Raw genomic sequence first — 25,368 nt, 5'->3', positions numbered from 1 at the left:
ACCGCCAAAGTTGACATCGGAACAGCTAGTCTTTACAAAGTTTCAGTGCCCGTCTGGCTCAGTGGTAGAGCGTATCACTAGTACTAAACCGCTATGATAAGGTCATCAGTTCGATTCTGATGATGGGCAACATCAGCATTATTGGCGTGATGGTTCTTTTTGTGCTGCGCCCTGCTGGTCAGCAGGATGCATTTTTGTTTCTGCTTACAGTCAGCAATGTGCATAAAACCTATCGTCCACAATTGGAGCCGATATCCTAGGCCCTGGAGCTCGCAACCGTGTCAGAACCTATTAGTATTGGTGGCAGATGTCACGCATGGATGGTTCGTCTTGAACTTCGACTTGACGATGTGCTCTGCTTGTTTCGGCTGTATTACACCCTGCAAGACGCGACTCCTAGTATGTAGGACGAAAAGAGAGTGCGCCTAGTACAGCGGTGGCAGCGGGTGGTGAGCAGCTTGGACTCTGTTTGCTTTGGAGCAACTAGATTTAAAGCTTGTGACTCTCTCCGAGATGTGGAAGATCCTGAGCGATGTACTGACGTCACACCTGGGTCGTAAAGGCACGAACCCAGTTGCAATGCATCCGCGGCTGTAGTGAGGTGCTCTAAATGATCAAGAACAGTAAACGCTGATACGTGTTGTGGTGAGCGACGCGAAGCGCAGGAGCGCAAGCAGGAAGTGTCGAGTCGAGTGTGGCTTGTGCATTAGTCATGGTGTGGCGTCCATTGTTTATCGCGGGGCACCAGCAACGCAACCAAACATCCTCGCCGTTCACGCCGATCACTCTTGCGCTCTCACAAATCTTTCTTCTCTCTAAACTGTTATCTCGTTCGCTACTATCCCTTTCATCTGAAACACGTACGCAAAGGTGTGTGCATTCCAGGCCATTTCCAGTCACCATGCTAACCGACGGAATGCGAAGCGGCCATCGCGCAACACGACCCAGCAGGTATATCTGAGACAGCGCTGTCGTCGTGGAAGATGTCGGGCTTCATAAGCACAATGTTCGTTCCTCCCATTTCCAACGCTGCGTCGCACCCTTCACCACCTCGATTCCCAGCGCAACCGAAACCCCTGCAACCCGTCTTCACGTTTGCCCAGAGCCAGAGCTGCATGTACTTTGGGATGGATATGTTCGAACAAGCGGATAGAGGCGACATCAGAGATGCTTGGGCCGGAATTGGTGGTGGTGTCTCTCTGCTTTCGCCACAGACAGCATATAAGAGCCCGTTACAGCGCGCTGGGAAAGCATTGCGGACGCAGCACGCAGGCACAAGTTCCGCGTCGTCTACAAAGAACGATGCGGCGGGCGCTGTTTTTCCAGCAGTGTCCACCAAACTTTTCGACCAGATGCGTCTGCCGCGTCAGCGTGTGAAACAGTGCTCGACTCCTGTCTACCAAAATTACTCTCACAAACTGCTTCCAGCCGTTCAAGGGTCATCTCTGCAGCTCGAAACTTCAGGAAACGGTTACAATGGCTCTGGCAAAGGACGTGAAGATTGCGGTGGTATCGATTTAGTCTCCAGTCCTGAGACGAAAGCGCAAACAGAACAAACTGAGGACATGGGCTTACTTTCTTCTCTATCTAGTAACCCGCGCACACAAAGGCAACCCTTCAAGCCGCAAAAGTCGGGTCGGGGCACAAGCAGTTGGCAGCTGAAACAGTATGCCGAGGCGACGCTAGGTAGCGGAAGCTTGAGGAAGGCGGTCAAGCTGCCGGAGGGCGAAGACAAAGACGAGTGGCTGGCCGTTAATGGTATGTATGATATTGAGTCCACAGTTTCCCTCGCTCACGATCACAGTGGTCGACTTCTACAACCAGATTAACCTTCTCTATGGCTCCATTACCGAATTCTGCTCACCGCAGACATGTCCCGAGATGAAGGCTACAGACGAGTACGTAACACGCAACATCTGCTTCTTCTTCATCTAACTCACACTAATACGATCATCCTAGATTTGAATACCTGTGGCAAGACAATGAGGCGTTTAAGAAACCCACAAAAATGTCCGCCCCGGAGTACATCGAGCACCTCATGGCATGGATCCAATCCAACGTCGACAACGAGGCCAACTTCCCAAGCCGTATCGGCGTCCCCTTTCCCAAATCCTTCGCTGCCCTCATCCGCAACATGTTCAAGCGCCTCTACCGTGTCTATGCCCACATCTACTGCCATCACTACCCGGTCATAATCGAGCTGGGTCTGGAGCCGCATCTCAACACCAGCTTCAAACACTACGTCCTGTTTATCGACGAGCACGGCTTGGCGAGTGGCAGCAAGGACTTTTGGGGGCCGTTGGGCGACCTGGTAGAGAGCATGTTGAGGAGTGACTAGGTTACATGGGGGACAATATGCGCTGCGAAGCGACTGGTTTCACGACCGCTGTCCTGAATGTTTTTGGATGCAGAATTCATCATTACGGGACTTACAGACGAGCATTGGGTGGGCCTAGGCGTTTCGGCAACATCTCTTGGGTGGCACACTGATTTTTCAATTTGGCGTGCGGATACACGCGGCACCTGTTACGATGTATGAGTACGAATAATAATGATCAAGCATCCCACTTCTGTTTTACACCAAACGAAGAGGTCGAGAGATCCTCTAGGCAGGGTGTCGAATGTGTAACAAACATGTATGCGCAACCCTTCACGCGTGAAACTCCCATCCTTACACTCTATCCCCCTCGCACGCATACACTCACCAAGCATAGTTCATTACGACCAGCGCGCAAGCAAGCACACCCATCCACCCTGTGCCCCGAATCTATCCTTAAACTCAGCCTCGGCACCAATCTCACAGCATCAGCTCATGAGAAAAATCGCCTTACAGCTCGTCAAGACACCGCCAATGATAGCCTATCCTATACGCCGGCCCAAGCCTCACAGCTGCTCGGAGCACGCCCTATCCACCGGCCCCATACGCCATCAACGCCCTGCGGTAAGCAATCCCAAACTCAAAGACAATCACGTCAGACACCCTGCGTCCCATCCCAGTGAGAAGCCCGGAAGATCCCGCAGCCCGTGTGCAGAGTTCGCGCTGCCACGTGCGGGCACCGTGGCTGACTGCCCAGTACCCACGGCCCGAAGGGAAGGTCCACCGGGTTGTGGGATTAGGTTTGGAGATTGCCGGCTACCGCGAGGGTATATGCTGTACTGCACTGCACTGCACTCTTGGCGTCCGGGCAGAGGCCGAAGGGTAGATTCAAGACGTGCCCTGCTGGGGAATCGGACCGGGTGGAGGGGGAGAGTTTCTGGGATAGAGTGAGAAGGGTGGAGTGGGACGGGCTCGGCTGGATTGCTCCTGCGAAGGGTGAAATGTCGAAGGGCGAAGGGGGGAGCTGCAGCACATTGATGTGTGCACTCTACATACACTTCCTCAGAGGGAGGCAGACTACTAAGCGCTCCCTGGAGTGTACCTATGGTACGTAATGGGGCTATATCACCGCGCATATTACACGCCAGCTACACTCCCAGTCTTGCAGCGAGGAGACGGAGATTACGCGATTGTACGGATACGGGTGTAGAGGGCCCACTAGAAGTTACATCCCTTCCTCAGCTCTGCTGAATCAGTACCTAAGGTGCATATAAAGTTCGCGCGAGCCCCCCTCATTCCGCCCGGTCCCTTTCAGCGCGATCCTATATTAGTGCAGCACACCGCTTCTCATGCACGTCACGAGCCGGCTCGTTTTAAACGTTGTTTAGACTTTGACAGCTAGGGACACGCCCACAACTGGCAAGAAAGCGCGACGCTGTAGTTTGGTAAGACGACTTTGACAGGGGTGTCTTGTTTGTTCATTGAATGCAGATCACTCGCTACCTGCTACGGATCATTAGTTCGTGCGGAGTGATTTGCATACTGAGCGTGCACGGTCCCCGTCTGAACGTTCAGCTGCACCAAAACAAATCAAGCGCAGTTTGAAAATGGTGTAGCGAGCAGATATCGTGCGAAATGCAACCTGCAGAGTCCGGACACCGCCGAGTGAAATCATGAGGATTTGTGAAGTCATGGGTCGCCGAAGCACAGCCGAATTCCTCAATAGTGAGGATGATTTGGAAAAGCCACAAAGAAAGGGGTGTATTCCACCACGTGTATCGATCAAGAAACTCCAATATGCAATCAACACCCTTCGCAAATCTAAAACACGGCCCGAACCTGATGTGATCCGCATTAGCCTCAATCGACAGGTGCGTGCTTGAACAGGAAAGATACACTCTCGCCGTTGTGTGTGCGCCGACACGCTTCGGCAAGCTATCGACATGTCAGCAAAGGCCCCAGGAGCGTTACTCCGACACTACTCACAGTGGGGCTAATGTCGATCGTCTCGATACGATCACAGAGCTCCTTCTTATCCTCATGCGGGACTGTATTCGTTACGACGATCTTCTTCAGTTTGCTTCCATTAAGGGCGTTGATAGCGTTTCCGCTGAGAATGCCGTGTGTGACGATCGCAATGACATCTTTAGCGCCGTGCTGGATGACAACGTCCGCGGCTTTCGCCAAAGTTCCGCAGGTGTCGGCCATATCGTCAACGATGATAGCAGTCCGGTCGCTAACGTCTCCAACGAGAACCATCTTGGAGACTTCGTTCGGCCGTGCACGTTCCTTGTGGATCAAGGCAAAAGGAAGGTCAAGGCCATCTGCTATAGATGTTGCCCTGTGTATGTTAGCGCTTCCACGACTTTGGTAGCTCTGAAACGCTAGCATCAATTGCTTGGCTCGACAACCCCCAGATCATGCGGTATTGTAGATCGCAGCTCTCCAAGCGTGACAAGCTTCCCAAGTTTTCGCATCATCTTGCGAAGTGTGGCTGATATGGTCGTATCGTGCAGGGAAGGCTGCATACCTTTTCGCGCCGCCAGCATCTGGGCTGACAATTATACACTCCTTCACATTCAAGTTGTCCTTGATCCACCTTAGGGTGCTCGGCTCCGCATATAGGTTGTCCACCGGGACATTGAAGAAGCCCTGGATCTGACTAGCATGCAGATCCATCGTGATCACATGGTTGCAGCCGGCCGTTTGCAACATGTTCGCCATGAGCTTCGCTGTAATGGGCGCTCGCGACTTGTCTTTCTTGTCTTGGCGTGCATACGGGAAGTTGGGTAGCACAGCAGTAATGCGGCGCGCCGACGCGGTCTTGCAGGCATTAATCATGATGAGGAGCTCCATCAGCGCATCGTTGATATCACCCGGAGGCGTGGATTGTAGGATGAAGACTGCGCGACCTGGTTAGCGCACCACACCGTACGAATGATTTGATTTCATATAGAGTCGCAGCACTGGTTTGTGTTGGAACGTGGGGAAGGTGCAGGTGCGCACATACCATCTTCATCTCTCACAGACTCGCCGATGGTCACAGATGTCTCCTGGTTCGAGTACTGTAGCACCAAAATCTTGGTGAGCTCAATCCCGAGCCTGCGACCCTGTCAGCGGCCGTGCGTTGTCTAACGCGCAATAACTCCTTCGCGTGGACTGTACCGTGCGGATACATGGGAAACAGATAGAGTTGCGCGGTAGCAGATCAATCTTTGGCATGCAATCAAAGCTACCATGTTGGAAGGCATGAGGCATTATTCGAGCGTTGGTTGCGGAGGAAAGATCCAGGTGCTAGGGCGGTCTCACGTACCTGCTAGCCACAAGATTCGCAAGCTGAGGATGGCTATTGCCCGTAAGCAATTTTATGCTATTCGTGGCCATGATTGTTATGTTGTGTGGTGTGGTGACGGCGGGCTCGTTGTTCACATGTCGAAGGCTGAAAGCATCGCAGACCACAAAAACTTCGGCGGAGGTAGACTGCAGGGTCCCCGCAATCGCGGCGCCCGGTGGATCGTTTTCCCTAGCGCACACCAGCCACAGCAGTAGTGACCGCCACTCATGCATCTATCAAAAGGACGTGCACCTCGGTTACACGTTCGATGAAACAACGTCCCACAACCAGCTGGGCAATCGTGTGGAGGCACCTTGCCTCGCGCCTGTACGGCACAGTGCAGCTTTGGAACATGCCCTGGCTGCGTCCCATGAGCCGAGTAACGGGTCGATATTGCATCCTTCGCTGCAATGTACCTGAATAATGAAGCTAGGAACCCGTAATGATCTCACTTGCAGCGTGCCGTCGCGAAGGATTCGCCCTGCGAGCTCGCCCACTCGGCGAAAGGCCCCGGGGGAACGCTCCCGCGAACACTTGAGACAGATGCTAGCACCCATTCCCAGCCTTGTAGCAACCTAATCCCTCTCCAGCTTTTTTTCCGACGTCGTCGTTTCTAGAACGTGCGGCTCCATCGTCACAATGGACGCCTTTGCCAGGTCGTAGACTTGCAAAGTGGGACCACGGCAAACCCCGAGTCTCGTAAAACTCCAAAGGTCATGGACATATCGAGCGAAGTGTTGGGCGACGGGTTGCAACGGCATAATGCAAGTCATCCCAGCACCAAGTGCAGCACGATGATGGCGGGCAATGCCGTCACTGCACGCGGCGCGGTGCACACTTCATCGGAACAATAATTAGCTTGAGGCACGTTCGTTTCTCGTAAACTCACAGGCCCCTGCGGGTCCGGACATGTTCGAATTCTGATACGCTAAGACTGCATGCTGCCTGCCTCGCAAGGCAGCAGAGTGGAAGCTCCTGAAACGGCGCCATGGCCAAATTGAATTCCCGCCCTCGCCAAACAACGCCTCGTACTCCTGGGCAGACGAATGGAGTGAAATGTTTCGAAGAGAATGCTGCCCCCGGGTATCCGTTGCAATAATACAAAAGCAAAAAACGCTCAGCGCATAGTGATCCGTCAGTGAAGAAGAAAACATGACAAAGAATGTAAAGGCTCCGACGCTGAATGAGGTCCGACCGTGATAGATACATGGATGAAGGGAAAAGTCGGCCGTGATGACATACCACCATGCGAAAGGAAGGAGGAAATTAATGCTGGTAAAGGTGGTTGGCAGTCAACAATTAGAGACATAAACTAATGCCGTGATTTTCGTGTTCGTTGAAATTTTGGAGAACGCGCAGGAATTCAGGTCGTGAAGCGTTTCGGACTCAGTATGCTTGTTCGCACATTTTGCCAATGGCATGCTCGATGTCGGAGAAGAGGTTGAGGACGTGCCCGTCGGCGTAGATTTTGATCGACTCCACCTCTTTGCGCTCGTTGCGGAGGGGGCTTTCCATTTTGACAGGACTCCTGGGCGGCGTGGTTTCAGAGCCCTCGTGAAGCGCAGCCGGGTTCAGGACCAGGGCAGCAGCCACATGCTCCAGAAGCTTTTGACGCAGTCGCAAGCGTCGGTTCTCTGCTTGCTCTAGCTTGAGGATAAACTCATCGATGGAGACATCTAGCTCGGCTAGTGCCTCCTCCTGCTTAAGCAGCGACTCGCGCGAGAAGATGACCGTGTTCCCTCGCTTGAGGTAGGAGATCATACGACTGTGAAGTTTCTGGCGACCAGCCCGCAAGGACTTGTACGTTTTGCGGAGATAGTCGCATCGCTCATCAAGAGCTCTCAGTTCCTGTCGTACAAGGTCAGTATTTGATATCGATGGATGACGATGAGCACTGCATACCCTAGACATGGAAGCGACGTCGCGCTTGTTCATTACCTCAAACTTCTCGGCCTGTTCGGATGCCTGCTTATACAAGGTCTCCTTCTCTGCCTCTTGCATACGCCGCGAAGCGTCGGCGACACGCATGCCCTTGGGCAACTGCCATGTGTCGGGCGCAGGCTCCTCGTTCGCCTCCGAGGCGGTACGGCTTCGCGATCTCTTGCTGGCTCTTCGGACAGGTCGACCGCGGTCCATTACCGATGACTCGGACAGATTCCTGTTGTGCGTATTGTGTGAGGCGAGGGGGTCTCGCCTTTCGATCTTGGGTGATGCACGATGGTCAAATCCACCCCCTGGAGAACCAGCGCTGAATGGATTCGAGATAGCTGATAGAGGCGTCGGTAGCGGGCCGATTACGTTGGGTGATCGTCGGTTCTCGAAGGCGCTCATGGGGGTCATGCCACCAGAAGTGGCTGTAGCGGGGGTGGTGAGCTGTGATCGGCTCGTCTTGGTGTTGAGCTTGAGGGGGCTGGGTGAACCCTTGCGTTCTACTGCCGGTGACTTGGGAGGAACCTCGGGGGGAGACTCGACATCTTCTTGTATGACATCCGTATCTACTTTCAAGGTCGGCTTCGACGCGACACCTGGACTGAGGATCGGCGACAGCGGCTTTCCGAAAGTGACGGATGGCTCCAAACGGTTGGTCTGTTCAGGTGCCCGTTTGGCCTGTTCCGGCGAGGAAAAAAAGAAGGACTGGTCCTCCTGTGCGGGAGAAGGTCCCGTGACGCAAGACATCAGGGCATCACCAAATGGGCCGGCTCTCCAGTTTGTGCCTGGGGCGCTGCTGGATCTCTCGTGGCCAAAAACCTCGGTCGATGCCTTGCGTAGAGGTGGTCGTCCAGGGATGGTGGCTGTTTCGTGTCAGAAAATTGCTAGGGGCGGATGCCAGGGTCATGCTTACGAGAATCTATAGGCATTTCTTGGACCGTGGTCATAGTACTACCCAGCTCGGGCACGCTGACTTTTCGTCTTCTGGCGAGGGAACCGCTTCGCTGCCAAAAGGGAACGGTTTCTTGAGATACCACGGTATCACTCAGTGAAGAAGACGAGCGTCCAACAGACAACGCAGAGAGCTTGTCAGATGCAAAGGTAGTCCGTGGCTGGGCTGTTGCAGGGCTCTTGGATGGCCACAGCTGATATCTAGAAGCACTGCCGCTCTGCGACTGGGGGCTCAGGATGGAGGGGCTCCTGTCTGGCAGCAGGGGAAGAGAGTCTGCTGATTCAGGATTGGCCTTGAGAGTTCTCAGTGACTTGGAACGACGAGGCAAACGATAACTCATTGGTGGTGAAGAAGTGATGCTGGGGAGCACTTACGGGCGACAGGAAGGATGTTTCCATGGTTATATAAACAGGCGAGGATGGAGCTGCCGCAGGTCGCATGCAATTGGCAATGTGTGTCATTGCGGTTGTTTGAAGTGGCCGTGTGCCGGTTTCTCAGGAGCAAGGTAGGTGAGACTCGGAGGCGGGCATGTCAAACATAAGAGACCCTGCAGTGGGTTCGTGTAAACAGGCAGGGCTTTGGCTTAAGTGTGGCTCCCTCAAACTACTATTGCTACATGCACGAGCGAGGAGCTCCCTGCAGCGCAGCGGTACCAATGGCGAGCGGGCACCGCCTAGGCTCTCGGGGCCGTGTCCAAAGATTGACGCGCTTGGGGTGAAACACGGGCCTGACTGCCCACGTCTGGCGATTCGTGGGGAACCTGCAGGCACCGCAGGGAACAGAGTGCCGCGATGCACCGTGGTTGCAGCCTGCCCTGTCTATAATTGGAGCTGCTATGGCGATGGGCAGCGGGCGAGTCAACAGAAGTTCGTCTTCTGGTACGCGTGCTGCAGGTCGCAGCGAGCAAGCTTGTGGGGACAGCGCTCCAGAGGCTGCAGCGCCCGGAAGTGTGCCAGACTGCGGTGCACCTGATGGCCAGCAGCAGCACGCTTGCCCTCTGTTCGTCGCGCGCCGGCCAGCGAGGGGGAGGGGCAGCACCTCAAGATAGGCCATGGGCAGCGCGACGAAGCGATGGACGACGGCGCGAAGCCAGAAAGGGAACCAAACCCGTTCGCACGGGGTCGCGGCATCGTGGCTGACGAGATGAAGGTTCGGGTGGTTCAATCATACTTCGCTGGCGTCGAGCCACCGCCGAACGGCCGGCAGCGCTCAACGGTGCATCCCAGCCATCTCCACCTGCCTGTGGTCACGACGTCACGGCCCTGGAGCAGCCGGTCTTCGTATCCTCGCACAGCGCGCACCCACCTCAGCACGCGCAGTCCGGTGCCGCGGCGGGTGTGCGGCTGGGAGAGGTGTCGAGCGGGTCGGCCACATGTGCGCCCACGGGCAGATGTCAGACAGCTGGTGGACGGCTGCGGTCTGCGCGGGCGATTGTCTGAATCACGAAACGAGCACTGCGGGAGGCTGGTCCATGTCGCCACGCGACGCCTGCCAGCCTGCCCAATCAGCGCCCGCAAGGCCTGGGCGGGACGGACTGTGGCGGCCAAACAGCAGAAGTTTCTAGGGGACAAACATCGGTTTCTAGTCGAGCTCGTCGGGCTATCAACCGCTGCCGCTGCCGTGGGACCCTTTTCGACGGTTTCGAGTGGTGCTTGTCCGGTGTGCCATCATCAGCAGCTGCGTCATGAAGCCCCTCGCCCGTCGCCGCCCGGAGAGAAGCAGACCTCGAAGCCGTCAGTGTGCAGGCGGTTGCTGCCACCCTCGGCCACGCACAGCAGCTCCGTGCTGACGGGCTCCTGGCTGTTCCTCGCTGCGCCGTCCGGTGAGCAATGGCGCTGGAACACCCTCACCGAGTCAACTCGCTTGCACGCTCCTGAGGCACAACTGCCCGCGGCCCGGCCATGGCAATTTCCTCGCCGTGACCGTTGCTTCCCTCTCCAGTCGACCACTTCTTATGACTGCGGTGTTATATATTAAGACTGGGGTAGACTAGTGTGGCCCAACCTACAAAGACGGCACCTAACGCTCAAAGTACCTAGCGCCGCTGAGCAGCCTCAATCTCCAGCAAACTTCGTCACACTCCCGAACCACGGAGCCACTTTTCCAAATCAGCGCAACACACTAGCCCAGCCGGCCTCTGTTTTGCGGTCACGGCATTGGCACCGAACAAGACTCGCCAAGCTTCACCTCGCGCCCGCCGGTTCACTTCGACGCTTCTGGGCGCGTCCTGACTCCACCTGCATCGCCCTGCTCCTTTGGGCGCCCTCCTGTGCGTGAGAGACTCCATCTGCACCTAGCCATGCAGCTAAACTATCTCCTCACACTCAAATGCGGTCCGCCGATCGACCCTTCCGCTGTGCCCTGCGAGCCACCCTTTCTTTAGACACGCAAGACACCACGTGCAGTCGGGCACCGTGCGAGGGAGCTCCTGAGCACCGTTTTTCGCGAGCAGCACACAGACCAAAATACAAGCGAAGCGAGCTGCCGGCCTGTTCTACCCCGGACCAACTCGGAACCTGTCCAGAATAGCCCGTGCTCCCAAGCTATACAGCAGCTTCATTCCGACGTTCTTTTCCTGCCCACCACAAGTATGATTTTCCCGAATGCCTCTGTGCATCTGGTCGGGTTCTCGGCAGGTACGCCGGTGACGATGCAAGTACTCCTGCACCATCAACCGCATGCCCAGCACTACGATAACATAACAAGCTTTCGATAAACACAGCTGCGGTTCTGGGCTCGCGCACAGACGAATTGCACTGATTCACGCCCAAGGTTTGTAATTACGCCCGATCGGCATTTTCCTTATTCAAGGGAAGTTGGTGCCGACACACGCGGGCTGCGCTTATCACCGTCACGTCCAGATACGTTGACGTTCAGCATCTCAATGCCCAAAGCGACGACAGAATATTGGCCTGAAAAGCAATTCCGATCCATCTTGAGCGTTGCGTGCATACATCACACTGTGCATGTGCGGCAGGGATCATTCATGGCTGGTCTAATCCGGAAACACCCCCCACAAAAAACGTACGTTTTTCATGGGTCTCGCGCACACGGGTAAAGATGTGACGACTGCTCCAGCATTGCAGCTGGAATAACGCACCCACTTACTATTCTTTAGCGTTCAGATCTCCTGGCCGTGAACAGATTCGGGGTCGTTCGCAGCTTTTGAGTCAGTCTTGCACCGCAACTTCCTTTCGGAAATTCGCTTCAGGCCGTCCTCGCCATAACGCATAACGATTTTCAGGAACGCTCCTCGCGAGCTAACCGGACCGTCCACGAGGGTGCTGCGAAATCCACCCGAGGATCCTCACCTTGGCATTTGGGTCTGCCCCAGCCAGGGTGCGCTGAGCGTCGGGAACTCCCCCCGATCGCTTCCAGCTCCTTCATTGAATGACATTTCCAATGTCGGGATTAGTTGACTTACCGCCTGCACTCGACTTGATCCTGCATACACCCAATTACGGTCCATCAACGAGAGTGATGAATGCAGCAGGCCGCTGGCGCGAAGAGTGCGATGCAATAGGGGAGCTCTTCACGGCCGTATTTGCAGATACTTTCACGGATGTCACATATGACCAGCACACTCGAGCATTGAGTTTATGGAGCGCATGTTGTCACATCTTTAGCGAACTCCTCCACTTTCACTTGCCAAATTTCAATTTCGAATTGCGAACGACGACATCTGGTCGAACAGAGTAAACCCGGTAAAGCCATGCAAGCAGTTCTAGATTTCGAATATAATATCGCGATCAAGCAGCCGTCGTTCATTTCCAACTATTCGACCAGGCGGACCATGTTCTTCCCCACCTCGCGAAACACGAAACGAAACGACGCTGGTACTTGGCACCACGAACCTGTAATGATCACGTTACTTGAGACTACTTGCTCCGGTCAAGGTACCGGCGTCAAAGACTTTGAAGAATTGATGGGTCAGACGTGGGCCGCTTCATGCGGCTCGTGGCCATGTACACGATTTTTGCCTTCACGCTATCTGCCGTCACGCCTTCATGCATACGAAGACCTGCGTTGCCACCATCGTGGTATAGGAAGGGTGCCACGATAGACAAAGATCAACATATTCTGTAACTGCGTCTGCATTGTTTTGCTAAAGCGAACGTGCAGATCTGCGTTGTAACGCCACTCGTCCACGCGTCTTGGAACACTGCGCAGGAATGCTGCAGGACGAGATGGAACTTGCCCTGCTGTCGTCTCAACAATGTTCTCATCATTACTGAATGGATCATCGTGGTTTCGAAGGCTGCGCATAGTGCGCCACTCTATATTCGGTCAGTGTTTCTAGCGATGCATCTTTTCTCAGCTGCAGCGGAATCCCCAGGTCCGCACACCATTTCTTCACACTACTTTCCATTCGCTCCGTTCAACCTGCACCTTGCAATTTTAATCAACCATTTTCATACAGCAACTGCACGAAGTTGCCATCGCTCTCAACGGTTGAGATCTGGTCGGTGAGCAGGCAGCGACCCGTGCCGTATTACACAACATCAACCGTCAGCACCTTGTTAGCATGCTCGGAGTCCCCGAAAGTTACACCCCTTCTCCTCACTTTTCCTACTTCCTTATTGCCGTACATACATCGTCGTCGCATCTCTTTTCAACCTCACGCTATTGATTCGTTACCAGATTTGGACCATGATCCCTCACCTTAATGGCCTTATGCGTCCGGTATAATAGATCAGCCGTGGACCCTTGGATTGGAGCACCACTGCGCATCGATCTATCGATAAGCTTGTGTAGACGTCCGGCACCATCTTTTCACCATGCTATCCAACCACAAGTCCACCACCACCCCCGGGCCCAAGAGGCACCCAGTCCTTGTTCCAAGAACGGCTGGATTGTCCACCCCCCGAGATTTCCGCGTGGCTACCACACTCACACGGCTAAACACCTGCACTCTCACCGCTCCTACGCATCTCACCCCAGCACCCCGAAAGCACGAAGCATACCGCAACCCGGCCGCGGGAGGCGAAGGTGGAGCATATGTCGCCATCCCGCCGCCAATCGCCCTTGTACCACACGCTCTAAACAATTCTCCGGCGCTGCGTTGTCCGCGTCGCAAACCGCATCGCGGTTTCTACCTCTTCGGCTCTTGTGCCGGCCGCACATGACTGCACTGCCCGCATGCACTTACACTACTTACACATACATGCACATGTCAATTGCAGCACAGCGCAGTAGCTGCGACGAAGTGGAGCATCATTCCCCTTCAAATTTGCTTACTTGCAAGTTGCTTCAGGGTGTCGTTATCGCTATTGCTGTTCCTGTCGTCTTAGGCAGGTTCTTGAAGGAGAGGCTAGACCGCAGCAGACTGCGGTGCGTTGGGCGCCCGCCGCTATCCGTAGAACTGGGTGTCTTAAGCCTACAGCCTCTGCTATACGCGCTGCAGCGAGGATTCCCCGCAAAGACGCACGATGGCGAGTGGCCGGGCGGCCGCTATGGTGATCTGGATAATTAATAGCGACCAGCGTTGCGGTCGACACATCGGCCTGCATAATACGGAGTTGTTAATTTTCCCGGTGGAGCGAGAATGCGGGGTGCGGTTCCTAACAGACTACTGGCACTGCGTGAGCAGAGGCGCGTCTGAGCAGAGGCGAATCTTGCAACACGAGGTTGTCAACCTTGAACGGTAGATAAGCTGGTGGGCCTATGCAAGGGGTGCCTTAGTGGAGCTGCAACAACCACACGTTTGTGTGCCATGTATGAGGGCTAACGGCGGCTTTTCGGCGGGGCGCCTCGTGACATCCTTCCCCTCGCGCCTTACACACGCCGCCAAGCCCCGCCCGGGGGCTCTACTCTATCCGTCCAAACAGCACCAGCATCCAGACTTGTTCGGATTGTGGTTGGTGCCAAAGGTACAATTCTTAGTACAGTACAGTCGTATGATATGGTACATAATCTACAAGCATCTGGTTTAGTCTACAGCTCTCCTGGGCCTGATGATGACCGTCTTCGCTCGGTAGTGCCTCTTGCGGCGCGCAGAACACGACCCCGCCAGCCGCAATGGGCGCCTCCTCCGCGATGCGGCTTCCCACCTCCCCAACGCGGCACCGTGTAGCGAGCGCGTGCGCACTAGATAGGGTGGCAGTCGGTGCGGTGGCCTGCGGTGGTGGTTCTGCTGCATCCGCATCGGGGTTGCTGTTCCAACCAAGTTTGAACTGTCATGCCAGGCCAGCGATGTCAGCGTGGCAGGCGGAGACTCCCGCAAGCATGCTACCGCAGCTCGACGCCCAGCTTGTCGACGAGCTCGCGGCGGAAGCGCGCGTGCAGGTCGTTGGCCTCGTCGTTGGTGAGCGTGCGCTCCAGGTGGCGGTAGTTGACGCGGTAGCACATGCTCCTGCGGCCCGTCTTGGGATGCACGAACTCGTCGGTAAGCCGGACGTCCTCGACGACGTCGCCGCAGACCTCGCGCGCGATCTCCATGACGTCGTTTTCGTGGAAGCCCGCCCCCGTGGTTGCGGTCGAACCGGCGGCGGTGGGAGGAGGACTCGCGCCGCCCGCCGCGCTGCTCGACGAACGCGCTGGCAGCCAGAAGGACACGTCCTTGAAGCACGCGGGGTACTTGCTGAACGGGGTAAACCGCTTGGGGGCTGCGGAAGCGCTGAACTGCCCGAGGAACCGCGCGTCGGTGCTCCAGAAGAGACGGATGTCAGGGATCCCGTAGAGCAGCATGGCGATGCGCTCGAGGCCCAGGCCAAAAGCCCAACCCACGCGGTGCGGGACGCCCGCATTGTCGAGGATGGACTGCTGGACGATGCCGCTGCCGAGCACCTCGAGCCAGTCGCCCTGCCAGAAGACCTCAAGCTCCCACGAGGGCGACGTGAAGGGGAAGTAGGCTTCGACCCAGCGGATCTTGAGCGGCTCTTCGGAGGCGGCAGCGTCGGTGGTGGCAGATCTCGCGGCGTTGAAGATGGCGACGACGACGTCCTCGAGGGAGCGCTTGAGGTGCGCGGCGATGGCCTCGGTCTCGTCGGCGGCGTGGCCGTCCTGGAGCGGGTTGCGCTCGGGGTGGATGGTGGGGTTTGGGTCGGAGACTTCGACGGAGTGCTTAGGGATCTTGTCTACGTCGTCCCAAATGAGCTGTGCGAGCGTCTTGCCTTGCTTTTCGGCGAGTCGCCGGTCCCAGGTCCGCGCGCCCTCCATCTGGTGGAACACGGGGTAGTGGCTTCGGTCGATGGCATCCCTCCTGTACACGTCTGCGCTGATGAGGAACCTATGTTGTGGAGTATCGTCAGCGTATTGCTACTGCAATAGAGGTAACGAGGCGTAGGTAGAAGTCTTAGCTGGCTGTCAATGTTGAACCCTAGACTTGGAAGGAAAGTCTGCAGGAAACACAACAGCAACTACAAAGACACCCACTTTGTACCGTATCCTTGCTTACCCATCTGCTTCGTCTTTCCTGAAGGTATCTGCCTGGTGAGCGGAAGTGTGCGTGCGAAGCACCGTGCTGGCGTTGAGATAGTACGTATCAGTCCTGGACCGACCCACGTGGTCTGGGGGAAAACCTAGGGAATCGAAGTTTTGGTGCGTAGTGACGATGGGGAATAGGTTGTTATGAGTCTGGTATCCTGGAAAACGGGACTCGATAAGTTGGCGGGTAATGGTTAGGGGGTGGTCGGGTTGGGTGTGGAGGCGGCGGGGGATGGCGGAGAGGATGGTCGAGGGGGTGTTCATCCATGAGTCGGTCGTATAGGTTTTGCCTTCGACGGTCACTTCCTTTTGAGGGGTGCCTGGAGACACTTAGCGACTAGCACAATACGACTGTAACGACAGGAGTGGACATGGGGGGACGAGAACATTGGAAAGTTAAGTAGGTTATTGGCGTTGATGTAGTCAAGGGATCTATTCAGACGTAAATTCATCCACCAGGGGTGACAGATATGTGAGAGGAAAGGATAGCCGACATATACCACAAGATATGGCGGTTGTAGACATCGCCATAGACGGCCGGGGAAGTCGTAGTCACATGACATGAACTGACCTGAAGAATTATATCGCAGTTGACACGACCGCACCCATGGCGACCACTGCGACCTGTGGGCCCCTGTGCTAGCTCGTGCTCCCAATTGACGGTACAAGACCGCCGATAACGGTGGTATCCGCATGTTTGGATGGAATTCCAGCTTTCGTGAAATGGCGTCTCCTGCGCCGACGCGTCCCCAGAAAACGCACGCGACGCCAAGCTTTTCGGGGCCAGGATTAACACCGAATCCAAGCTCCAATTTTCCAATGACGTCCCGCCGTCCGTAAGCTACCGTCCGAGGTTCCCTTCCGCAATTACCTCCCCCACGCGCAATTTGGACCCTTTTGGCAGTGTGCATAGTGAATTGCAGGTCACATGCAGCTTCTGTGCAGAGCGAAAAGGGCAAGGGAATCATGCCGGCTCTCGAGAAGCAGGTGAGCGCGGCGGAATTGCGCAAGAGTCAGGATGTGAAGAAGAAGCCGATTCACTATCCGTTCTGGTTTGGAGGGAGCGCGAGCTGTTTCGCGGCATGTTTTACACATCCGCTGGATCTGGGTGAGCTGTGGAATATGATTTGAGTTGCTCCAGACTAACAATTCGGCAGTGAAGGTACATCTGCTCGTGTAATCGTACAACGACAGGCGCTCACGGATTCCAGGTTAGACTACAGATGCAAAGCGCCCAAGGCCCGCGGTTGAACATGATACAAATGTTCGGCCATGTCGCAAAGACAGACGGCATCATGGGCCTGTATCGAGGGGTATGCGCGCACCTCCGTGCCCTCTACGTCTGCTAACAGCTCCCCAGCTATCGGCCTCGCAACTCCGCCAGCTGACCTACAGCATGACGCGCTTCGGCGTCTACGAAGCCCTCAAAGACCGCGTCACGACCGCCGACACTAAGCCCTCCTTCCTCACCCTCGTCGCCATGGCCTCCGTCTCCGGCTTCCTTGGCGGTGTCGCCGGCAACCCAGGCGACATCCTCAACGTGCGCATGCAGCACGACGCCGCGCTGCCACCAGAGCAGCGCCGCAAATACAAGCACGTGTTCGATGGGCTGATCCGCACCGCGCGGGAGGAAGGCGTGGGTAGGCTCTGGCGCGGCGTGTGGCCCAACTCGTCGCGCGCGGTGCTGATGACGGTTGGGCAGCTGGCGTCATACGACGGGTTCAAGCGCGTGCTGCTGGAGAAGACGCCGCTGCAGGATAACCTCACGACACACTTCACCGCGAGCTTCCTCGCTGGGTTCGTCGCAACGACCATCTGCTCACCCGTCGATGTTATCAAGACGAAGGTCATGGGATCGACCGAGAGCAAGAGCATCATGAAGATCGTTACGGAGACAACGCGGGCCGAGGGCCTGCGCTGGATGTTCAAGGGCTGGGTGCCGAGTTTCATACGCATGGGCCCGCATACCATCCTTACGTTTGTGTTCTTGGAGCAACACAAGAAGATGTATCGGAAGCTGAAGGACTTGGATTAAGGCTTTGGGACGGGAAGGAAAAAGCGTACATATGAACGGGTGCACAGAGGCTTCATCGGGGCCGTTGGCTCTACCATTTTGATACCTGCAACATTGCATGTTGTTTTGTACACTGTTGTATAGACGATAATTAGACATATCGACGAGCACGGCAGCTCGTATGTAGATAGATAACACTATGTCAATATTTCTGCATATCGACGACTGGATACGGTCTACCTGCGTGTGCGCACATGAGTCCCAAGTTGTCGTGCACTGACTTCCCTCACATACATATCCCGAACCAATACATTTCGCTCGCCCTGCAATTAAGATGACCCCCTGCTCCTAACGAATTCTTTTCCTCTTGCGGCTGACGCACCTCACTTTCCGTCAAACATCAGCGGTGCAGGAACTCTCACACGGTTGTCTAGGCCTGCTATCAGACACCCCTCTTTCAACTAATGCACCCTATAGATCGTATTTCTTCTCATTAACAACGGACGACATGTGTATCGACCTGGGCTTGTCTCATGCGTACGAAACCACTGCTGAGTAGAGGGCAGTGGAAAAAAAAACATCAAGTCTGTCCACGACAAATACTGTACCTACAGAGTCCAGCCATCAAAATCTATCATATCATATCAGAACACAGCACGAAACAGAGCTGTTCCATCGTTATACCGCAGTTTCTCCTTCTCTTCCACACAAGTGCTGCATCTGCCACGACCCAAGTCCTGTAGTCCCAAGTACATAACATCTTGAAGAAAGAACCCACATGCACAAGCTTTGTAACTACGAAAAGTACGTCAACAACTACCGTGCATCCAAGATGCTCCGCACGAGACGACATGTCCCCATCGAGGTGCGACGTGCGCTCTCGAGCCAAGCGCTCGAGCATGTGAAAGAAAGCCGCTCGAACCCCACGCAGTCATCTAGAGGCTCAGCAAACGAGCAGCCCAAAACAATCGCCCGGAAGTATCGTCGACTGATTCCAAAACGCCAAAAGGGCATTGGAAAGTTGGTTGGGAAGATCGTGATGTGGGTTGTGCATGCCATCTCACCAGACAATCGCCGTCCCCCGCCTCACCCTTGCATACATCTCATAATGCGAAGCTGCACGTCACATAGCAATGCTCGCACCTTTTGCTTAATGTACGCCTTGATGTATAAGATCGAATTCCTTAGATCTATGTATACCTACACCTTCTATCTTGTCTACAAATAGCGAGTAGTAGAATAGTATTTTCTTTGTTCGTACATTATTGAAATAATTATGGGTGGAAGTGTGCATATCCATCCATCTCATTCTGCATCTGCCGACATGGTGTGTACGAGAAGGCTCTCTCACATGCGAGACGGTGAGAGGTAGGAAGAAACGCAGATACGCTCCGAAACATCCGGCAGACACGGCGGACGGTGCTGATTCGCCCCAGGGCCAGATGAGGAGAAGCTCCCGTGACGGATGGGGACTACAAGACGACAGTCTACCTCGCCCCATGCCAAACTCCGCTGTCAAACCACGCCTACACGACCTCCCACACCGCTAGCCTTCCCGTCGTCTCCCCCGGCCTCCGCACAATGCATAACCGATCCTCCTTTCCTATCCCTTTGCCCTCCCCTAATTTTGAACCTTGCAGGACGCGATGCATAGCCAGATTCGCCACCGCTGTGGGCTGACCCTCGGCGAGGTTGTAATTCCCCGTTGTCACGAAGCCGATGAGGTCCTCCTCGCCGGGGACGAGCGGATAGTCTGGGTCTCCAGCTTTTGGTGTGCCGCTAGGTGTAGTTTGGGGTTGGAGGAGGGATAGGGCAAGGTTGCGGCTTGGGAGGGGTTGGTCGGGGGGTGTGCTTCTTACGGGTGTTTTCTTGTTGCGGGTGGAGGATGGCAGTAGAGACAGCCACGCAGTTTTGAGGGCAGGATCGGTGGTTGGGAGACGGTAAATGCGGGAGCAGGCGGTGGGGGTGCCGCGGGTGGCCATGCTGAGTCTGACAGTGAAGAGGAGAGGCGCGGATGCGGACAGTGACGGGACGATTCTCCCGGCTAGTACTGCGCGGGCGTCTCGTGAGGGCAGCTGGTGGAATGGAGAGGTGGGTGGTTGATCTTCTGTGCCCGCCATATCCGCGTCTTCGCCGTCCTTCTCGAGAAGTCGTTCCCAGTCGCACGCCCAGGGGTCTCCCAGCTCGCCTTCGCGCCCCTTGCCAAGATCGATGGTGGACCACTCGATGCGCTTCCCCTTCGGCCGCCTCTTCCAGTCATGCTGCCTCGCCGCCCGCTCCTGCAGCTCCCAGCTCCATCCTGCATCGCAGCCGGGAAAATCGAATGGGAAGCTCGGCACGGAACGCTCGAAGTCTACTTGGCGCCTTTCTTTCAAGCCCCCAAATCGTGGGTTTCCGCCAGTCGATAAGGGGTACCGCATGATGCCTCGCCAGACGGGCATGACGCATTTCCATGGGAGAAGCACGGTCCATGACTTGCTCTTCTTCGAAGCGTAGACGAGCATGGGGATCTGGGGATCTGTTGCTCGGGGTGAGGGGTACGCGCCGAAGTCGCCGTCAGTGCTTTTGCGTCGATTGATGGATTTCTGGGATGGGAGGGAGCGTGCTGCGGCAAGCCTTGCGTTGCGGTCGAAGAGGGCGGAGGCAGTTTGTGACGCGTCAATAGGCCAGTTGGCGAGGATTTCCATGAAGGCGGTTTGCGACTCGGCATCTTGGGCTCGTTGTGATGTGCGGGGTGGGTCGCGGAGGCGCGGGTCGCAGATAGGAAAGGACAGAAGTGCTCCTGGTGGAAGCACGCCAGGATCTGTAACGTCTGCTAATGCTGGCCACATGGAGCGAGGAGAGCCCTCATCGGGTGAGGAGCTTGGGTGCAAGATGGAGCAGAGGGTTTCTGCGGCGCCAGGGCCCATGATCTCAATGGATCCAATCTCAAATCGAAGATCCTCCACTGTGACTGCTGGCTTCTGCACCTTGGCGATCCGGATGACCTCGTTCCACAGCTGTAAGAATGCGCATGGATGGACTCGGATGAAAGCCTTTCTCTTCGCCCTGCCTTCCTCGGCCACAGACCATATGATCGTGACAGACGCAATGCCCCGCGGATTGTTGCCCTCTCTTTCGTACAGCCAGCCTCCCCAAACCCTTGAGCCGTCTTTCCATTTCTTCGCCTTGCCTCTGTCCTGCCATGGATCTTCTTCGCTTTCGGAGGAAAAGCGCAACCCTCGCAACAGACCTGTTATGCTTGCCGCGACACCCTCCAAGCTTATGGTGCACATGTAGCTCATGTCCCAGGCCACGGCGCCCCGCAACGTCGCAGCTCGATGTGTCAGGCGATATGCCTTCACAGCCGGAGCGAGCGGGATCGCAAATCGCCAGAGCGGTTCTGTCGGCGGTGTCATTCGCGCGCGTTTTGTATGCCAGACGTGTGTTGGGAGCCACGTCTTGTTCTTCTGGCGTCTGCGGAAGCGCGAGGGCGGCGTCTCGGGTGTGGCCAGGACTGCGAACTTCCTCTTTGCCGTTCTCACCATCTCCTTGCTGGCTGCAGTCGCTCCCTCTCGGAGCTCGATCCCCTCCATCGCCTCGCTCGCTCCACCATGGCCCATCTCTTTCCGCCTCTTCTTGCGCGCTTCCCACTGCTTCCGACGCTGCTCAATGCCCTCCTTCCGCAGCCACTTCTTCTTTCCCTTGCCCACGCCACTCCCGCTCGTGCCCCTGGAGACCGGCGTGTTGTCCTCTGTCGCTTCCTGCCGTGCTCTGGTCCTCAGCCGCTTCGGCACCCGCTGCGGATTGTGGCTCGCCGTCCTGCGCCGCATCTCCCGCGGCACGTCCTGGAAGGCGCGACGCGACAGGCCCTTTTTCGCGGCGCGCATTGCATTCTCGAGCGACTTGACCTCATTCTGGTGCGAGTTGAGGAACGCCTTGAGGTTGATCTCGCCGTTGGGGTACGCGGCTGCGGTTGGCTTGGTGGAAATGTGGTGCGCGTGTGCTCGTTGCGGGAAGCGTGGGCGTTTCGCCGAGGGCGCAGGCTCTGGGCCTGGTTTGCGCTTCTTGGAGTTGTTGCTCGACATGGTCTTGTGCGATCTTCGCCAGAGAACGCAGAGGCCGTCGGGACTTTGAAGCTCCCAAAATTTCCGAAGCTCTCCCCGCACGCGTGGGGTTAGCGTCAACAAGCGTCGTCACGTACCCACGTGCTTGTGTCTTCCATCACCTTTCACCATTTGACCGTTCACAAGAGCCGTCTTCTGACACGGGAAGAAATGGCCTTTGGTTGGCTTCAAACGCCCAAGGGCAACACAGCATCATGAATTCGCCCCAGAAAAAGGGAAAAAGGGAATCGCTCCAAACACGCTCCGTTCAACTACTGGTCCCCAGTACACGTTGCCGAATGTCTTCTACGAAGAACAATGTCACCCTCCTTTCCCATATGACATCTCGCGATGGCGTTCAATCATCTGCGTGTCCGCAGCAGCGTTCGCAAACAGTAGGCTTGCCAGTGCGCCTCCACAAACTGTTAGCCATCATAGCCGGTTGCCGTTTTCCGAACGGACATGCTCGTTTGTTAGCCTTGCACCACCCTACGGTCTCGCAAAATGTACATCCAGTAAGCTCACCATCAGCCGAGCTATGGGCGACCGCAATACCCCGCTACATTATTCCCGAGGGTATCATCTGGTCCCTGCCCAGCCATGGACACTTGATGCTGGTCCTTGCTCCAACACTTCCTGGGCGTTTTGACCCCATGAGTTCGATCAGATCATGGTAGATGCGAAATCAGCTGTACGATGCAGCTCCGAGAAAAGCCTCCCCGAAGCGATGACCCGCGACATCGAAACAGATGTCGAGAAAGACATCCTCGACACCCTTGTCTCCGGCCCTGCTGCCATCCCCCCAGAAAACGTGACGCCAACCGCCCAAGCAAGCGGTGACCGCGCACTCGTCCTTATGGATCTCGAGAACGGTCTCGTGGGATGGGATTCAGCTGATGACCCAGAGAACCCTCAGTGAGCTTCCACCCCAGCTCAGCAGGCAGTTGCCATTTCTTACATCCCAAAAAGAAATTGGCCCTGGAGAAAGAAATGGACCCTCATGCTCCTCATAGCTTCCATCTGCACCTTCTCCCCCATGGCGTCGTCCCTTTGCGCACCAGGCACGTCCCTCACCCTCGCCGAATTCAATACCGACGACAAGACCATCGGCTCCCTAATGATTTCCATCTTCGTGCTGGGCTACGCTGTTGGTCCACTGTTCCTTGCGCCCCTGTCGGAACTGTACGGGCGCACGCTCGTCATCAACGTATCGAGTGCTTTCTTCAATGCCTTCATTTTGGGCTGCTCATTCGCGCCCAACATGTCTAGCCTGATCGTCATGAGGCTTTTAGCTGGGATTGGCGGCTCAGCATGCATGACGATTGTGAGTGCCATCATCGGGGATGTTTTCAAAGTGCATGAGAGAGCAGCAGCGAGTGCGATTGTCGTGGGGACACCGAGCCTTGCTCCCATCAGTAAGCCCCCCATCCTCCACCCGGTAAGAGAGAGCCTGACGAGCACAGTCGGGCCCATCGCAGGCGGTTTCATCTCGCAGTATCTTGGCTGGCGCTGGGCGTATTGGATCCTCCTCATGGGCTCCGGCCCGCTCAACATCGCCATGATATTCTGCATGCGCGAATCCAACCACCCCACGATCCTTTCTCGCAAGACTATCCGCCTCCGGAAATCTCTCCACCGCCCAGACCTACGTTCCCATCTCGAAATACATCTGCCACCCCGCCAGCTCCTCGCCCGCAGCATCGTCCGCCCAGCAAAGTTCCTTTTCCGCTCACCCATCGCCTTCCTGATCAGTCTGTATGTCAGTATTGTCTACGGCACGCTCTACCTCCTCTTCACCACCATCCCAGACGTCTTCCAAAACACGTACGACTTCGAGATCCAGTACACGGGGTTGGCCTACCTCGGGCTTGGACTAGGCATGTTCCTCGCACTCGCGCTGGTGGTGAAGTTCAACGACCGCACCGTGCTCCGCCTGCGGAACAAGAACGGCGGCGTCTTCGAGCCCGAAATGCGCCTCGCCACAACCCCCTACTTCGCCCCCTTCATGCCCGCTTCCCTGCTCCTCTACGCCTGGACCGCGCGCTCCTCCGTCCACTGGATCGTGCCCTGCCTGTCCTTCATCCCCTACGGCTTCGGCCTTCTCGGTACGTGCCCACTCCCCATCTTCTTCCTCACCTGCGTGCCCGTGTGTACCCGCTCTGGTGACAAGTCAAGTCACCCCGCTCTCCGCTCCTCTCCACAGCCCACACTAACCACCACCCTCTCACAGGCATATTCGTCCCCTGCCAAACCTACATGGTCGACGCCTTCCTCTCGACAGCCGCCTCCGCCGTCGCCGCCCTCGTGTGCCTGCGCTGCATTTTCGGCGCTGTGCTCCCGCTCGTAGGACCCGTCATGTATGCGCGGCTGGGGCTGGGGTGGGGGAATACGGTGCTGGGGCTGATTACGGTGGCGGTGACGCCGGTGCCGTTTGCGTTTTTGCGGTGGGGTGGGTGGGTGAGGAGGAGATGGCCTGTGGAGCTGTAGGTGGGTGGGATAGGTAGATGGATGATACAATGTGAGACTGCTTGCGGAGGTCACTCGACTGCGTGCTCCTGCGTTACGAAAAAGATGGACGGTTTGACGGACGATGGGGTATTGGACCAATGGGAGACCGAGCATGGTGGCTGGGAAGAGTGCTGCCAAACGCTTTAGTGGAAATGGTACGGACTGGCTTCCTAAACGGCGTCAATATACGTCGTGGCTCGCAACGTCTGACTCCGCAGCACGCTTGTCGGAGCGTCTGCGTGGGAACGCGACACCAGCTCGAAAGACGCTGAGCACAGTCTTGGAGACCGTGTGCATCTATTCGTGCCCAATCCAACGTACCGCCTCCTCCTCTCTGCATCTAGAAGCACAACGCCATATCCACCATCTCCCCACGTACTCTCCCTATCTCATCCAAGCCCTTCAATTCTGCATGATTCCATATGTAATTCATCGTGTTTCCCGTCTATATCGTACAATCTCGCACTCTTCTGCATAGAGTATGTGATACTGACCGCATATTGCACATCTACAATATTTATCTATCCCGTTTCGTCTATCCTACCCTGTCATACACTGATCCGGTTACAGGTAGTATATCCATCGCATTCCGCCCGTGTTCTCATCGTACAACAAATCTATCTTCGAGTACATCGCCATTCTTGACGTTAATGGTGCCAAGGCACGCGGATTACGGTTCGTTTTCTCCGGCTTTCTTGTGAGCGAGGCGGGCTTTGAAGGAGGGCCACTTGACTGCGGGAGACGGAGGCGGAGGAACCTCGAGTGCGGGTGCAGGTGCGTCTTCCCTCAACGCCGGTTCGACAG

At 56.0% G+C, this 25,368-nt stretch overlaps 9 protein-coding genes and 1 non-coding gene across 10 annotated transcripts; 5 read left to right on the top strand and 5 right to left on the bottom strand.

Moving 5' to 3' along the window:
* Positions 1 to 47: 47 nt before the first annotated feature.
* CC84DRAFT_t58 lies at positions 48 to 129 on the top strand. The gene has a single exon. It is a non-coding gene; the product is annotated as a tRNA-Thr (tRNA).
* An 875-nt stretch (positions 130 to 1,004) lies between these two features.
* On the top strand, positions 1,005 to 2,338 carry CC84DRAFT_1218578 (uncharacterized protein; the record flags this gene model as incomplete). Its single annotated transcript, XM_018183011.1, has 3 exons — positions 1,005 to 1,758; positions 1,805 to 1,898; positions 1,960 to 2,338. The coding sequence occupies 3 exons, from the start codon at positions 1,005 to 1,007 to the stop codon at positions 2,336 to 2,338; spliced, it is 1,227 nt and encodes a 408-aa protein (XP_018035576.1).
* Positions 2,339 to 3,769: 1,431 nt separating this feature from the next.
* Positions 3,770 to 5,764, bottom strand: CC84DRAFT_1165523 (ribose-phosphate pyrophosphokinase-like protein 1). The gene is made up of 5 exons (XM_018178735.1): positions 5,631 to 5,764; positions 5,328 to 5,419; positions 4,848 to 5,220; positions 4,304 to 4,658; positions 3,770 to 4,252 (listed from the first exon to the last, which is right to left on the bottom strand). The coding sequence occupies exons 1-5, from the start codon at positions 5,699 to 5,701 to the stop codon at positions 4,178 to 4,180; spliced, it is 966 nt and encodes a 321-aa protein (XP_018035575.1). The 5' UTR covers positions 5,702 to 5,764; the 3' UTR covers positions 3,770 to 4,177.
* Positions 5,765 to 7,037: 1,273 nt separating this feature from the next.
* Positions 7,038 to 8,993, bottom strand: CC84DRAFT_1094636 (uncharacterized protein; the record flags this gene model as incomplete). The annotated part of the gene is made up of 4 exons (XM_018174572.1): positions 7,038 to 7,499; positions 7,554 to 8,443; positions 8,494 to 8,805; positions 8,903 to 8,993. 4 exons carry the CDS (start codon positions 8,991 to 8,993, stop codon positions 7,038 to 7,040), a joined length of 1,755 nt encoding a protein of 584 aa, XP_018035574.1.
* Positions 8,994 to 9,283: 290 nt separating this feature from the next.
* On the bottom strand, positions 9,284 to 9,813 carry CC84DRAFT_1165520 (uncharacterized protein). Its single transcript, XM_018178734.1, has one exon. It carries the CDS (start codon positions 9,660 to 9,662, stop codon positions 9,390 to 9,392), a length of 273 nt encoding a protein of 90 aa, XP_018035573.1. The 5' UTR covers positions 9,663 to 9,813; the 3' UTR covers positions 9,284 to 9,389.
* Positions 9,814 to 13,100: 3,287 nt separating this feature from the next.
* On the top strand, positions 13,101 to 14,382 carry CC84DRAFT_832303 (uncharacterized protein). Its single transcript, XM_018187571.1, has one exon. It carries the CDS (start codon positions 13,199 to 13,201, stop codon positions 14,003 to 14,005), a length of 807 nt encoding a protein of 268 aa, XP_018035572.1. The 5' UTR covers positions 13,101 to 13,198; the 3' UTR covers positions 14,006 to 14,382.
* On the bottom strand, positions 14,380 to 16,674 carry CC84DRAFT_1165519 (phenylalanyl-tRNA synthetase mitochondrial precursor). Its single transcript, XM_018178733.1, has 3 exons — positions 16,529 to 16,674; positions 15,929 to 16,277; positions 14,380 to 15,760 (listed from the first exon to the last, which is right to left on the bottom strand). The coding sequence occupies exons 1-3, from the start codon at positions 16,650 to 16,652 to the stop codon at positions 14,761 to 14,763; spliced, it is 1,473 nt and encodes a 490-aa protein (XP_018035571.1). The 5' UTR covers positions 16,653 to 16,674; the 3' UTR covers positions 14,380 to 14,760.
* On the top strand, positions 16,575 to 18,187 carry CC84DRAFT_1165518 (mitochondrial carrier). Its single transcript, XM_018178732.1, has 3 exons — positions 16,575 to 17,065; positions 17,152 to 17,270; positions 17,318 to 18,187. The coding sequence occupies exons 1-3, from the start codon at positions 16,924 to 16,926 to the stop codon at positions 17,990 to 17,992; spliced, it is 936 nt and encodes a 311-aa protein (XP_018035570.1). The 5' UTR covers positions 16,575 to 16,923; the 3' UTR covers positions 17,993 to 18,187.
* Positions 18,188 to 19,184: 997 nt separating this feature from the next.
* On the bottom strand, positions 19,185 to 22,254 carry CC84DRAFT_1165517 (POPLD-domain-containing protein). The gene has a single exon (XM_018178731.1). It carries the CDS (start codon positions 22,036 to 22,038, stop codon positions 19,498 to 19,500), a length of 2,541 nt encoding a protein of 846 aa, XP_018035569.1. The 5' UTR covers positions 22,039 to 22,254; the 3' UTR covers positions 19,185 to 19,497.
* A 658-nt stretch (positions 22,255 to 22,912) lies between these two features.
* Positions 22,913 to 24,543, top strand: CC84DRAFT_1197084 (MFS general substrate transporter; the record flags this gene model as incomplete). The annotated part of the gene is made up of 4 exons (XM_018181502.1): positions 22,913 to 22,971; positions 23,026 to 23,471; positions 23,520 to 24,161; positions 24,287 to 24,543. 4 exons carry the CDS (start codon positions 22,913 to 22,915, stop codon positions 24,541 to 24,543), a joined length of 1,404 nt encoding a protein of 467 aa, XP_018035568.1.
* Positions 24,544 to 25,368: the final 825 nt, after the last annotated feature.

This window comes from Paraphaeosphaeria sporulosa (assembly GCF_001642045.1).
Source record: "Paraphaeosphaeria sporulosa strain AP3s5-JAC2a unplaced genomic scaffold CC84scaffold_6, whole genome shotgun sequence".
Classification (NCBI taxonomy): Eukaryota; Fungi; Ascomycota; class Dothideomycetes; order Pleosporales; family Didymosphaeriaceae; genus Paraphaeosphaeria; species Paraphaeosphaeria sporulosa.
Note: the sequence above shows the minus strand (reverse complement) of the source record. Positions and strands in the feature narration are given on the sequence as shown.